Source organism: Toxorhynchites rutilus, chromosome 3 (assembly GCF_029784135.1).
Source record: "Toxorhynchites rutilus septentrionalis strain SRP chromosome 3, ASM2978413v1, whole genome shotgun sequence".
Lineage (NCBI taxonomy): Eukaryota > Metazoa > Arthropoda > Insecta > Diptera > Culicidae > Toxorhynchites > Toxorhynchites rutilus.
In genome coordinates this window covers 269,928,777-269,945,070 of record NC_073746.1, presented here as the reverse complement: position 1 = coordinate 269,945,070, position 16,294 = coordinate 269,928,777, and the positions used below count along the sequence as shown (strand labels likewise).

Sequence of the window (16,294 nt, the reverse complement as noted above, 5' to 3'; positions counted from 1 at the left end):
TATTTTCAGACACAATTCTCGTTCAAGATTTTTCAACCACTTGCAAATAACATGTTTCTCCGTTAGATGGAATAATTTTTTTATACAGAAAATATGATAGAATAAAGACAGCTCTAAATCGTTAAATTCCTTCCTCGAGTTCTGCTCTTATCAACATATCCAGCGATCCTTTTTTTGGTATAGATAGAAGAAGATATAGGAGTGCGTTTCATCACATTAAAATCCATTTCCAGTTTCGAACAAAGATCAATTTCGCTAGCGCAAACATCAAATGGACTAACAGCACTTGTCACTATGTAATTGTAGAACATATGGGAATTTTCCCTTTTTCCATCAGAGTTTTCCCAAAATTTTCAATTGTCTTGTTTGGTTGGAATATGTTTGGTTTTAATATGTGTAATATTTTTATGGGACCCCCTCTCCATTCCAGCGGAGGGAGGGGTGTCATACCATTATAGAAACATTTATTGCACCCTATAACCTCCACATGCCAAATTTGGTCTCATTTGCTTGATTAATTCTCGAGTAATGCAGAAAACTGTTTTTCATTTGTATGTCAGCGCCCCCTTAGAGAGGGGGTGGAGTGTCTAACCATCATAGATACATTTATTGCACCCTAAAATTTAAATATACCTAATTTGGTTTCATTTTCCTTATTAATTTTTGTGTAATGCAGATAATTGTGTTTCATTTGTATGGCAGCCCCCCCCCCCCCCTAAGAGAGGGGGGAAGAGTATCTAACCACCGTAAAACATTTATTGCACCCTAAAACGTCCATATGCCAAATTTTGTTTCATTTGCTTGATTAATTCTCGAGTAATGCAGAAATTTGTATTTCATTTGTATGGCAGCCCCCTCTTAGACAGGGGGGTTGGAGAGTCTAAACACCATAGAAACATTTATTGCACCCTAAAACCTCAATATGCCTAATTTGATTTCATTTGCTTGAATAATTCTCGAGCAATGCAAAAAATTTATGTTTCATTTGTACGAAACCACCCTTTAGAGAGGGGGGAGGGGGGGTTGGTCTCAAACTATCACGAAAAACTTCCCCGGCCCCAAAAAACCCTACATACCAATTTTCATGTTGATCGGTTCAGTAGTTTCCGAGTCCATAAGAATCAGACAGACAGACAGAAATCCATTTTTATATGTATAGACAGAAGATGAATAGTGGATATCGTCGAAATCGGAATTATACGCTTTGATGTCAACAACAGTTAATACAGCTGTGATCCTACTGGCGATGAACATATGCGAGATGGATTCATTGAATGTGTATTCAAATCGTGTATTAATAGAAAGAAATGAGCCCAATTATTGCTAATCATATATTTAACATGCCAAAGGACGATAATCAATACATCCCAGCATTTCAATCGCATGAAACCATTGCCATGTGTAGAGTAACAATTCATCTATATAGACGTAATGAGAAATCCGATATTTTATCATCCATATGATGGTCCGATTCATCACGTTGTGCTTATCACTCTTCCCTCGGTCGAATATATATATATTCAGCGCGTTTTTTCCCTTTCTGCTAATGGCAAATAAGATCGCGCTAGTTATGTCATCCCAAGCGTGAACCAGGTTCAAGCGTTTCTTCGAATGCACGTCCCTCGGAATATGTTCTTTTTATGGACGGTATCCAGAAAATTAGTGGATGGAAAACGAATGAAAGTGGATTAAAACTGTCCCACCCGCCCGCGGGGGCAAATGTCACGAATGTGTAAGGGTATTTTATTGGGAATTCCCGTTTCCTCTGGAACGCTGCTGCCCAGCAATGCTGATTTACGATTGGCGCAAAATGGTCTCATCTCGTTAATGCAAGGGAACATCCTGAATAGAGAGGTTCCACAAAACGTGACCTATCAGAGGAGCCGAGTATACAATAAATCATTAGCATCCGGAAATTGCAATATCTGACTGATATTTCGAATGGAGAAGCTTTGTGGTTTACTGTGTTATGGAGCAGCAAAAAATATCGTTCAAGAAAGAAAAATCGATTGCCGAAACTCAACATCCCTCGATTTCATGTTCATAAATGCTGCTTTAATCTTGTTAGGCTTCCTATTGTGGAATACTTTGAACAGCGTGTTATTTCTTACATAGAGTAAATACACCGTACGAAGGATATTAGCGATTTCAATCGATAGTTTTGGTTTATAACACAGATGACGGTTAGAGTTATTTCTCTACATTTGTTCGTAGTTAAACCTTGTATAAAATTTTGCTTGTTGTTATCGTAACTCCGTCGATAACCTTGAAGTTTATACTATACGACGTGGTGTGCGATTCGAGTGAAGCGGGATGTCAGCGGAAAATTGTTGACAAACGAGTAATTTTTCGTTTATAGCATACTACTACATTTCTGCGTATTCGTCAGTACTCGCTTCAGGCACCCATTCATTTTCCCAAAAAGATTGCTGTACTGAAATCAGAGGCAATTGGAATAACGTAAATTCTATGAATTACATATCCTCTGACGAAGGTGGATGTGAATTTAGGAATTCCATACGAATGCTATGCTATTGTTAATAAAATTATAATATTTAAAAGTAGAGTTGAAGGTTTCAGCTAGAAGGATTGTGTATGATTCGATCAATTACGATATTCATCAACGCTCTAGATTAGATTAAACCAGTTTGATATTACTTCCAACTTATGTATTGAAGCGAAAATTGAAAAATTATACCGAACGGTTTTATGCTCACGTTTGGAAACATTTTCGAATAGCATTAACGTTAATAAAGAGGCTTTTGCCGTCTCAACGTAGGTATTATCTTGCATCATTTTTATTAGTACTTAAGTTGAGATTTCTTATGCCAAATAATATGACTTGAATATATTCTGAATGGCAAACTCTACAATACGCGTGCCCACAGTGTAAGTCGGAATAAAAATTCACTGATGAAAAATCCATGAAAAAATCTAAAAAAAAATCATGATCTAATTGATTGTGGACCCGCTTACTAGCGAGTTATCGTGAGTTCATAAATCAGGGCCCTGAGCTGACCATTTTTGTGTATTATTTCGTCCATGCAACAATCATCGAGTGATGGAAACCCAGCCTCTCGCCGTCCACACACGCTCTGTTGCTTGCAACCAGTGTTGCCACATATTCATCTGTACTAGAAGGGGTAAAATCTTTTTCATCTGTACTTTTTCTTTCAAAAATCTGTCCTATTAAAAATATTTGTTGCATAGAACAATCTATTTCATTAGTCTGAAAAACATATTACTCAAGTTTGATACTCTCTTTTTTCAATTAGCAATAACCGCACTTCGGATGTTCGATATAACAATCGAAGAATAATTGAAATCTGTTTACAGCATATACAAGGTATAACAGATGACTTTCGATGAAAAATAGGGATTCACACTGGATGTTTCGAAAAATATCAATTTTGAAAATGTTTAGTTTTTATATTCATTTTTCCAACTTGCCCGTAGAGCGGGGTAAGTTGAAACGCGGAACTATCATGAGTTTAATGAGCGGTTTTGCTTCTAAAATTATCTACAACTTATTTATGAAACACTATATTGAAGGAATTACATATAAACATTTGGAAAACAGGGTTTTGGTACACGTGAGATGTGGGGGAGTAGTCTAATACACGCGAAATGGACACTACATAATAGGAACTTTTATTGTTGTGTTCAGGCGCGAAACATCCAAAAAAACAAAAATTCCAGCGTTTCATAACTATAGAACCAGATGGAATAACTCTCACTCCTTTACTAAATTAACGCCAATTTCACATGAATTACATTAGGTTTCTAATTCATAGATCATCTTCAGTTCCCAATCCGTTCAAATAACCCATTCGGGGTGGTTTTGACCAAGCTGCGCCATGTTGTAGGGTGTACCTTGTTCTACGCATAGGATACTGCTCGTTTAAGCTCTTTAAATCACTCATACTACTTGTAAGCTGACTCTACTATTCGTACGATCACTCTTCATAAGTTCTTGATACGGTTTTGATCTGGTAAACAAGCTGACCAGTCCAGAATCTGAAGCCCATATTCATCGAACCATGCCATGACTTTCCGGATTTTATGAATTGATCCCAAATTACCCAATTACCACATTGTTTTTTTATGTAAAAACAGTAAATTCTGAAGTACTTCTTTGCAATTCTAACCGTTCATTCGTGTTGACGATAACCTGCCAAAACCAGGCCTTTTTGAGAAAATTCTCCCCAAACCATAAAAATCTCATCTCCAAAGCTGCGGTGTTGAAAACTAATGTGGAAGCCAATCCTATGGGTTTAATTATTTCAGGAGAACTGCTCTGATAAAAAGAAATTCAACTTTGATAGAATTTCTTCATATTAGTAGGACTTACGGAACTGTCACGTAATTTTTCAACTGGTAATTTTGCAGGCGGTAGTTTGATGGTTTGAGGAAAATATTTTTAAAACGACCTGATTCAGATAGCTTTTCATCAACGCCAATGTACAGTCAGAAGGTCAATGAAGTACTACAGAATCATTTCATTTACTTTTGTTTGTACAATTCATAAAATCCGGAAATTCAAGGCATGGTTTATTGAATAGGGGCTTAAGATTCTGGACTGGTCAGCTTGTTTACCAGATCAAAACCCTATCAAGAACTTATGAGGAGTGATTGTACGAATAGTAGACGCAGCTTACAAGCAGTATGAGTGATTTGAAGAGCATAAACAAGCAGTATCCTCTGCGTAGAACAAGGTATACACTACAACATGGCGCAGCTTGGTCAAAAACACCCCGAATGGGTTATTTGAACGGATTGGGAACTGAAGATGATCTATGAATTAGAAACCTAATGTAATTCATGTGAAATTGGCGTTAATTTAGTAAAGGAGTGAGAGTTTTTCCATCTGGTTGTATAGTTATGAAACAGTGGAATTTTTGTTTTTTGAATGTTTCGCGCCTGAACACAACAATAATGTTCAAATGGTCAGTATTTTAATTGAAGATATTTGTTATGTCCTACACTATATACTTCAATTCAACCGACTTCCGACATATCTCAGGGAACTCAGAAAAAATGAGTGGTTCTATAGTTGTGAAACGCAGTGTAGTAGTAACATTGAGTTACGTAACATTTTAACGACCCCTAGTTGCAAAATTAACAAATTTTACATGTATCATGTATCATTATTTTCAGTATCATGTGTATTCAAAAATTATGTAGAACATACTGAGGAATGAAATATGAATGATTCTTATTTTTTTAATTTATCATCATTCATTCATACAGCAATCACCAACAAATTATGTCCGGCATCTGCAGCAATGTTTAAAAAAAGCCGATTTTCATTGGTTTCTACTTACCCCAGGGTTGAAAAAAACATGGGGTGAGCTTAAATGCTCAGAGCTATACGGAAAAAGATTTTTCAGTTTAGTTTTCGAAACCACTACACTTGATTATCCCTATTCGATTACCTGACGTGCAATTCTGGCAATATTTTTGAAAAAAATCAGTGTTTTCGGACCGATTCAGTCAGCGCGCAAAAATGTTTGTTTTAATTTCACGGAGCAAGACAAGGTGAACAAAGGCGTGGATTGCGATAAAGCATTCCAATATTCTGGTAATGGCTGTCATAAGAACGGTTGAATGATAATGTTAACTATATATATTTTTATCACGTAAATCCATCATTTCTAGTGGAAGTTATGATTTCCGTTTTAACTTACCCCGAATTTCAACTTGCCCCGGTATACCTTACCTCAATAGTAGTATTTTTTGGTCATTCCTCAACCGTCAATTATTTTCAGAAATTCGATTTCTGAGGCTCTTTTGGGGTATGAAATTCGTTTTCCAGCTCTTGTAAATCCCCATCGTGGAAACCTGGAAATGCTTCGCACCTAACATTGGTGCTTGTTACATCGGGAAATTTTCTGGTATTCAACATTGTAGCAATCTTGAGGGTCGGATAATTGAAATCGAATCTCTTTCCATCTGCGTTACCAGGTTCATGTAAAAACACGAGTTCTTCCAACCAATTCCTATTCCGTCCAAGGATTGGCTGAAAGGATTCGCATCGGACGCGAAATGTGATAACTGGAGCATCGGACTATAAATTTCTCGAGAAAATCCTTAAATACGATGCGTACAGGGTGAATCAAAAGTCATGAAACTATTCAAACATAATCAATAGTCAATAGTTATACTACCGAACAAACAAGTGACCACTTTACCCCCGCTGACCATTTTGCCCTCACTACTAATACTTCTCTGTCCGGAATGCTGCAAACAAGTTAGGAATGTCGTCTATAGCCGTGCATTCATTGCAATCGGGACCGTCAACTAGAAAATTTCTGTGAACGAGTGTCTGGAAAAGTCTGCTGCCTTCCCAGAAGCAACACAATTGTTCCGTGTTCGTTGTTCTGATCGGATTTGGTATCCTTCTGTTACGGAACAAAGGTCATCGAGTGGTATGCCGCCAACAACGTGCACAAGGCACAATGACAAGAATTCTCCCAACATGCCAGAACTCTGCCCAGCCGGGAAATATTGAGTCATCGTAAAACAGAAGCTGGAGAAGACCCAAAAACTGTTGTAAGCGAGAAATAGTTTCAGACACACTGACATTCTGCGTCGAAAGAAGCGAACGAGGTTACTGTATCTGATGGGAGGACCATCGAAAGGCCCAGCAATTCGGCTTCGGTCATCCACTTTCAATGAACAAGATTCAATTCGAGAGACGAAGAGACTAGCTTATGTGTGGAGTTTCATGACATTTCGTTTATTTGTTCACAAAGTACAGTTATTTTAGTATCACTACCTGAGCATTCGTATAGAAAATGGAAAAAGATGATTATCGTATTTACACCAAACATTTTTTTTTAATGGGAAAAACTCCTGCACGACATTTTGGACATGAAAAAATTATCCGCGCGATGGGTGCCGCGTTTCCTGACCGTCGACAAAAACAGTGGCGCGTTGATGATTGAACAGCCGATTTTGTATTGTTGAAGCATAATCGAGTGGACTTCCTTCGACGTTTTGTGACAATGGATGAAGCGTGGATTCATTACCACACTCCTGAGTCCAATAGGCAGTCTGCAGCGTGTCTGACATAGGCATATTTCAAAGACTTAGACGTTTCGTACTACAGAAAGGGAATCGAAATGTTGGAAACTCGAAATACCAAGTGTATTGCCCTCCAAGGAAACTATGTTGAGGAATAAATGTAGCCTTGCAACATTTCCAACGATTCGGCACAAGAAATTTTGTTTGCGACATAAAATTTCACACAATATGAAATAAAATAAGTAAAAAAAAAACTTTTTAAGTTAAACGGTTTAGTTGTGATTAAACATAATAATGTACTAAAAGCAAGAAAATAATGAGGCAAGTAGCAGTGAGCAGTTATCACACCTCTCCTTCATTAGTCTAGGTCATTGATAAGACTAAAATAACATCGTGGGACATATGATGAAGTAGCTAATTGTGGATAATGGAAATTCAACGTGTCCCACGATTTTATTTTAGTCTATCAATGCCCTAGACTAATGAAGGAGAGGTGTGATAACTGCTAACTGCCTAATTATTTTCTAGCTTTTAGTACATTATTATGTTTAATCACAATTAAACCGTTTAATTCAAAAAGTTTTTTTACTTATTTTATTTTCTAGTTTTTAGTACATTATCTGATTCATTAGAATATTTCTCTACAATAAAACCATTGTACTGTATTCTATCAGTCAAAAAATGTCGTTTGATATCGATATTGAGTGAATTGCAGAAAATACATAGTGTGTTCTCCAAGTCAAGTTCGTTCGTTTGATACACATATCTCAATTAACCTTTTTTTGAGATGATATAGAATCAGCTTTTGTATCGACGGTCAAATTGGATTTTTCAAGATTAGCAGTTATAAAATGGTCAAAGATTAGCAGTTCCTATTGGTCAAATTTCTATTAATGTGGGACAACCCTACAGACATACAAACATATATACGAACAGTACAAGCTAAATAAAATCGTTTAATAAAGTAATTTGCTGATCTTCTGCTTCATCTATACCTGTTCCTCAGAAACGCCGATGTCAACGTTTAATGATGTTTCCTTCGTTGTGTCCCCGTTTCATATCCCTCCTATCCGATCGATAAACTTTCACTTAGTCGCGGCAATACATACACACACTCTTTACAGATACACGGGCCAAAGGTTGTGCAGTCCACTGATCATTCAACAAGAGCCAAAGGTTGTACCGCTTATGACAACTCTACACGAGCTGATGTTTGCGCCGGCTAGTGACCATTCTATCCTGGATTCCTCGAGTTGAGAAGACACACCACGCTAGATATGGGGTACAGACTAGGGGGCGTTGCTGATTAATGGTCAGCTGCATCCCAAAAGGAAGTATCCCGTGTCGGGAACAGGTACAGAGCATTGGAGACAGCAACATCACAATTACTAAAACACTTGTAATACTAACCTCGAGCCAACCGCGAGTAATCGGTTACATATTACTAACATAGTTATAAGGCAAACATTGTCGAAATATTGAACTCCCGGCCCCGTCAGGTTGACGCCATATGAGCCTTAATAAAAATATATATTTTGGATAAAAAAAAATATATATAGGAGGTTGAGTCCAAGATACGACCGCATTGTTGACGTAGAACTACGCTGTTATTTTATATAAGTCGCTTGTTTATACCTTCGGATATTATTCTATAATGCTGTGAAATTTTCGAAACAACTGCTTAGTAGAATAATCTCTGAAATAGTTTTTTCATTGTAGAATCAGTTGACGATAATTGATTGATGATTCATTCTTGCCCTCGTAAAACAATACACAAGCTGATCGTATGTCGCAATTTATGTCATGTCAATGCATTGAAAATTTACCTCGAACGCTATTCCAGTGGCCTTTTTCGCAATTGACATATACTCGGCTATAGTCGATTATATACATGTTACACCAGCACCATTATTCCACATCTCATAACTACATCAATATATCTTTGGCGCCGCATGGAAACAACAACAATGACAACACTTGCAAGTATCAAATATCATGCTACATGTTATTTAGTATTGCATCAGTGGAATCGCACCTCTAGGCATCGTTCGTAAACCAAGCCCCAAACAAGCGTTCGCCATAGCATGCATACAGAGCCATACATTGGTGGCTTGAAACTACTAGGAATATAAACACATCTCATCATTTTGCGCTATTCTAAAAAACGCTTCTGTTAATATTATTGGCCTCAAAAAAAGTTGCATTACTTTCTCATGCTCGAGAGAAGCGCAGCTGTAACCTTTAGTAGAGGAAGTTTTGTTACTATCAAGCGAAACCTAATCACATACAAAATTCCAGAACGAAATTTACTTTGTTGGTGGCTAATCAAGCACGCGAACCCAAATAACTTATAACATTCCAGTAAGACATTCAAGTTGCTTGGTATTCCCCAAATATTTTTTTGGAGCACATCTTTAACGCCTGCTTCGCCATAACGTCAGTTTAATGCATTGATGCATTCTCAAAGGCACCAAAGAAGCTGCTGGGAAAAAGACTTAAACACAAATTTATGCATAACTCGAGAACTAATGAAGAAAATAGAACCAAATTTGGCATTTGGAGGTTTTATTGCTCCCTAAAACCTCCATATCGAAAAAAATGTTTTTCTGGTGGTTTGACACTCTTTTCCCCTCTCGAGAACTAATCAAACAAATGGAATCAACCTTAGCATATAGAGGTTTTATGGATCGATAAACGTTTCTATGACGGTTCCACACACCTACCCCCTCTCTAAGGGTATGGGGGCTACTGGACCCATCAGTAAGAAAACGTGGATGTGATAACGAAACATAAATTTTAGGCGAGACGAAGTTTCACGGGTCAGCTAGTAGAAATAAAAAAGTTAGAGCAAGTTTATCTCATGGTGACTAACGCAGCTTAGAAAAAGTGCTATATTCCTTTTTTTCAATAGATAGAAAAAAACTTTGTTCTACAAAGTTGCTTGCAAAAACTAGGGCTACAACATTGTCGAACTATGTTTACTTCTATCTATAAAAATCAGAAAGTTAGGAACCAGGAACGCTCGTTACAATTTATAGTGTCGATAATAATCTCCATAATTGCCGTAATCTTTACATGTGCTCGTAATGCTAAAACAAATGAAATAGGCCATATCTACAATGTACAACTATCTCAAATGTTTTATCATTAGTGCGAGTCATAGGCATGTGCGTTTAAATGTATTGGGTGCAATCAGGACAAACCAAGGACTCCTGATGGCCACAAAAATACAATCCCAATCAAGCTATTGTTTGGTAAACTCCTCGCCTCCACCATCACAAACTACAAATATATGTTATCCCAATAAAGTGGAAGAAAATGCCATTCCATGCCGTGTCAGTTCGAAAACCTCCATTTGCCATATTTTGTTCAGAGATATAATGAACCTTTTCGTATTGTCCAAGTCGTGAAACACACAGTCACATATACATACTGCTTGAAGTATTACCCAATTTATCATTCGAACTAAATAGGTTAGATTTTCAAACGTCATCAATTTGAAAGCATTCCTATAACTGGGTGCTTTCAATTCCATCCTCTGTCCACCCAGTGCTTTGCAAACTTTGCTGTTCGGGCCATAAGAAGTGACAACGAATTACATTTTCGGATAAAATACGAATCTGCAATGCGCAAAAAGGTAGGGGGGCTACTTCAAAGCAAAACAAGAAACAGGTCCCCTACTCACGCATGTATTCCCATATCATAAATTCTGACTGATGAAGAGTGTCTTCTTTGGGGCCGTCGTGTTTTCCAATGAGCACAAAATGAATTCCAGACATGGCCGAAGGACACACCAGAGACATGTGTTATTTATGAAGTGCGAAATGATTTAACCAAGGGGAAGTTTTCTCATTCTATAAAGTAATTTTAAGTTACGATTTTGCTGAATTCAATACAATTGAGTTCAGATAATTCAATTGTAAAATATCGGATGTTTTAAACGAGTAAAATTTAGAGTGAGTACACCTTCAAAAATTCTCTCGAAGTGTTTCAATGCGAGGTCGGAGGAATATAATTTACCATCCTGAGAAACAGAAGCCACAATCATACCCGGCATACCCGGCATTTCGTTCATCGAAATACTCGTTTCTGGAAGTCGGTTTTGTATCCACCAAAGTTAGCTTCATAGATTCAATCGCCTTGCTGACCTAAGCAATTGCCATTGTGGGATTTTTTCGTTGGCAGAGAAGCTGCCGCAGCATTTTAGATTGCTGCTGCTGAGGGGAGTGTAAGTGTGATCATCTCACCGTGGGTTCAACAATGGAATCTCCGCTGGCTATGCCCCTCATATTATGTATTATTCGTTACGCTCAATTTGGACAGCACGATAAAAATGTACACGATATGAGAAGTTTTGGTCTTTCATTGGAAGGATTCAACGCAGAGGCTATTGAAGCGAAATTGGAACAAAAATTGTTTCTTCCAGTCTTCCAGCATAATAGACGTATTCACTTCACTGCGTGATACTGCTGTTGTTTGGCCTTCCGGAGAACAGTACTTGATCATTTTTATAATTAATGGCGGACCATTTGTTCAGCCGACAGAGGGCGTATTTTTTCTTTTCCCCTTCCTTTTCCGCCAACCGGAACGTTTAAACCTGACAAGGACTTTTCATTGCGTTGTGTTTTCCCTTTCTTCCGAATTGAGTGAAGGCTGGATTTCCGGATAGCAGCTTCACACGGACTCCATCGTGAGGAGGCATTCCCCAGTTTCCGCACGATTAATCACTTGTGGATCTTAGTAGTGACAGTTAAATCTTATGCTGTTAAGCCTTAATCTAACACAGAAATACCAAAGCGTGAGCACTTACCAGCCTTGACGTCTCACAGCCCACGTTGACATCCATCGTGGTCTCGCGGAAGCTCGATTGATCTCTTGCAAACCCAGATCCGTGGCCTCGTCGCCGGCCGCAGAGGGTTTCCCGGAACGCCACACGATACCGATGTGACATCACGTTGTAAAGAATCGGATTGATGGTGCTGTGGGACGAAAACATAGAAATGTCGTAAAAACATACATTTTTTGTGTGTATATTTCCAGAATTTGTTCAAAGATGATAAAAAACACCCTCAGGGAAAAAAGTGAGTACTATGGAAATCTTATACCGGTATTAGTTACTGAATAATTTGCTTGGCTTTCATTACATAAGGGACCCTTCTCGTCATTTACGGTTCAGGGTATGATTTTTCGGAGTAAAAAATCACTGGCGATCCTTTGGCACCCTTGTCCGAAACTGACATTCGCGATTTCTGGGTCAATCAATCAATTTGTAAAGGGTTTGGTTTGATGGTGGGTGAAAAGCAGCGGCACTATGTCTAACAAGAGAAGTTTGTTATATTTTTTTCTTTCTTCCTTTCTTTTAAAGAAAAACACGAGTAGCTTGCGAATAAACACAAATCATTGCCTGTAAACTTGGAGTTGTGTTAAGCCGGGAGCATGGAGAAAATTAGCGTTCGGAACTGTTTTGTTGTTTGCTTCGGCTTTGTTTCCTTATTTGCATGTAGCCTGCCAGGCAGCAACACTGCAAAACCGATAACGGAAGTTTTATTTGCGTCGACATTGGGTAGGATTGTTCGCAAATAAATGGGGAACTTTTGGGAAATTTACGGTTTCTGGTGAATAATTTAGGCAACTGTATTTGCATGTTAAGTTTGAATGATTTCCGTCAACTTTGAGCGGTTCATCTGAGTCTAAAGTTACCATCTAAAGTTCAGGGAGGGATGCTTAATGTTTGGGACGATAAGATGTTTGTTTAATGGGGGTTTACCCACACATGAAATCCTACTGGATGTCGTACTAGTGGATGAGTAAGTAATCATATTTCTTTACATAGGATTATGTCTTTCGGAAACATATTGGGGGTATGAATCGAAAAACGAAAATTTATAACATCGTGAAAATTGTCCAATTTCAAACGTTTATTACTCAGTCATTTCATGGACGAGATGGATAGACGAGATAACACTTACATTGTAGAACATATATATTATCAGGAAACTAACTATAGAACAACTGAAAAATCTCAATCATTATCCGGAAATCCCGCGTTCTGATTGGTTGAAATCGAAGATACAAGCCTTCTCTTACACACTTTTATTTCTCAGTAATATCTTGATGAATTCATAAGATTTTTGCATCAATCGATTTGGGCACTCCATAATAATTTATTACAACGAATAAAATAATATATTTTGTGAAACAAACTATCGAACAATAGAAAAATCTCAAGCATCATCTTAATTAAAATTCCACGTTCTGGTGAGAATGGATCGTTCAATTTGAGCTGTCTATGCCTGCCAACAGGAACATTTCGATAATTGATATGACCTTCTTTAGCCTTCAAGGCCTCCTGTAAACGCTTCGGCATGCTCTCTACAAGGTTTTCCAGGTGTTGTGGGTCGAGTACTTCCCATGCGCGCTCCAGGGCTGCAAAATAATTGTTTTATTTATGACACCGGTTTTGTCGATCTTAGCATCGAGGATGGCCCGCAGGTTTTCAATAGGGTTAAGATCCGGGCATTGTGGAGGCCATTCGAGGGGTTCGAAGCGACACGACCGGATTGATAACGTTGTTACCTTGGATGTGTGCTGAAAAACGAAGCGCACTTCGAGGTCCGTCTCAATTTCATGCAGGATGTTGCAGTACGACTCTGCCGTCATTATTTTCTCAATCTTTACCAAGCTGCCCACCTCACCCCATGAAAAGAACCCCCACTTCATCAAGTAGCCTCCTCCGTGCTAGACCGTCCCTTGGATATGACGCTCCTGAAGCTTTTCATCTGACTTGCGCCACATACGAACCCGCCTCTTTCGATTGAAAAGCTCAAATTTGGATTCGTCTGTCCACAACACCGTTTTACAGTACTCAGCGGCTTATCAGCGTGCTTCCTGGCGAATTCGAGCCGTTTGACCTTGTTCGCCTTGCTAATGAGAGGCCGCTTCAAAGCCATCCTGCTGCTGAATCCGTGCGCTTCGATGTGACGAAGGACAGTCCGATGCGAAACCGAATGCTGAAGCTCGTCACGGATCTGCCGGACTCTGACTCTGCAACTTTTGTGAAGCGATGAAAAAAATGGGTTTTCATATGGAATGAACACATTTTCAAAATAAAAATTATGAATTAAAACTATTTTTTCTATATGAAATATGTATTATATGTAATTCCGACACTAGACACTAAAAAACACTAATGAATTTGTTCATAAACACTAATGACGTCACAGATGTCGACACCGTACAATGTCCATTGATTATGAAAAATTATTTTGACAAATCAGTTGAACGAACCAGGGATGCCAGGCCTGCAGTTTATTTTGTTTACAGCGTTTTTTAAAACCGCTAATCCCCGGCCTAAGGCCGTCTGCACACGGGTCAACTGAAAATCAACTTCAACTTGACGAAGGTTGGAGGCATGTTAAATCAAATGGGAGTCCGAACGCGGGACAACCAGTTGACAAGGTGGAAGCAACCTAGCATGTCGAGTTGTCGCTTTTTGAGGCTGACAACATTTTCGTTCAATTTTTATTCGCGTCATTTTCTGTGATTCGTCAAAATGATGCCACATCATTTTTTTTTTTATCCAAAATATATATTTTTATTAAGGCTCATATGGCGTCAACCTGACGGGGTCGGGAGTTCAATATCTCGACAATGTTTGCCTTATAACTATGCTAGTAATATGTAACCGATTACTCGCGGTTGGCTTGAGGTTAGTATTACAAGTGTTTTCGTAATTGTGATGTTGCTGTCTTCAATAATCTGTACCTGTGCCCGACACGGGATACTTCCTATTGGGATGCAGCTGACCATTAATCAGCAACGCCCCCCTAGTCTGTACCCCATATCTAGCGTGGTGCGTCTTCTCGAGGAATCCAGGATAGAATGGTCACTAGCTGGCGCAATCATCAGCTCGTGTAGAGTTGTCATGAGCGGTACAACCTTTGGCTTTTGTTGAATCATCAGTGGACTGCACAACCTTTGGCCCGTGTATCTGTAAAGAGTGTGTGTATGTATTGCCGCGACTATGTAAAAGTTTATAGATCGGATAGGAGGGATACGAAACAGGGACACAACGAAGGAAACATCATTAAACGTTGACATCGGCGTTTCTGACGAACAGGTATAGATGAAGCAGAAGATCAGGATCACGGCTACCTAAGATATCTCTGACGGGGATATCCGACTATTTTTTTCTCATAACCCCATCAATATGGGAACCAAATGAAACGGCTTGACTAGCAGTTAGTTATGAAAAATCTAAATCTGAAATAGTCGCCACCACAAAATGGCGATATATATAATATAGATTTTTTCAAAACTTCACCAATATGAGTATCAAACGAAAAGGCATGACTAGTAGAACACAGTTATTTGTGAAAAAGTTAAATTCAAGATGGCGACAGTTACAAAAATTAATTGTAAATAACAATTATTTTTTTTTTATATCATATAAGAATCAAATGACAGATTTCCTTCCTTTTGATTGTTTACTTTTGAATTTAGAACACACCTTTATTTATTTTGTCATAATTATTATGCGTGTTCCATAATATGAAAAATCCAGTTTGTCTGCCGCTACAAAATGACTGATACCATATATTCTAAAAAAATATTGATAGGGATATGTATATCAAATGAATGGCCTTGACCTGGAGAACACACTAAATTATGAATAATATAAATCCAAAATGGTTGCCGCTACAAAATGGCAAGCCTGTATTATTATTACATTTAATCACAATGAAACCGTTTAACTTAAAAATATTTTTTTCATATTTTATTTGCCTACACACACATATGCGGTATACTAAATGTATGTAATTAACCCTTTGATTCGTGAACAGGTTTACGAGACAACAGGATTTGTTCAGAAAAAGTGTAACTAATACAGCGCGGACTCGATTATATACAGTTTCTGATTTCTTTTCACTGTATATAATCTAATCCTGTATATATTCGAGTCAAAAAAATTTTTTTTTTCGTTTTTTTTTTTGCATGTATTTTTCGTTTTTTGAATATAAAAGAGGAATTTGATTTTTGATTCATCCCCTTGAAGTCAGAAAAAAACCTTTCTCACATGATAAAAATTAATTTATCCAAATTCCCTCAGGAAGTGATAGACGATCATATTTGATGAAAAAAAATCCTCCAACGCATATGTTCGAATTTCAACAATGACAGAGTTATTGAACTTTTTTTTGTTTCGGACTTTGTTGCCTCTAACTGGCTCTACATTACAAAGTACGCTACGGAATACGATTCTGTTACT

The 16,294-nt window shown here is 38.0% G+C and overlaps 1 protein-coding gene across 4 annotated transcripts in view; it reads right to left on the bottom strand.

The window, feature by feature from the left end:
- LOC129775527 (neuropeptides capa receptor) overlaps nucleotides 1-16,294 on the bottom strand; it is a 237,546-nt gene that overhangs the window by 13,426 nt on the left and 207,826 nt on the right. For all 4 annotated transcript variants that reach the window (XM_055780365.1, XM_055780366.1, XM_055780364.1 and 1 more), the window contains one exon: nucleotides 11,837-12,005. In XM_055780365.1, coding sequence (XP_055636340.1) covers nucleotides 11,837-12,005 — 169 coding nt within the window. The remainder of the gene's footprint in view (nucleotides 1-11,836; nucleotides 12,006-16,294) is intronic.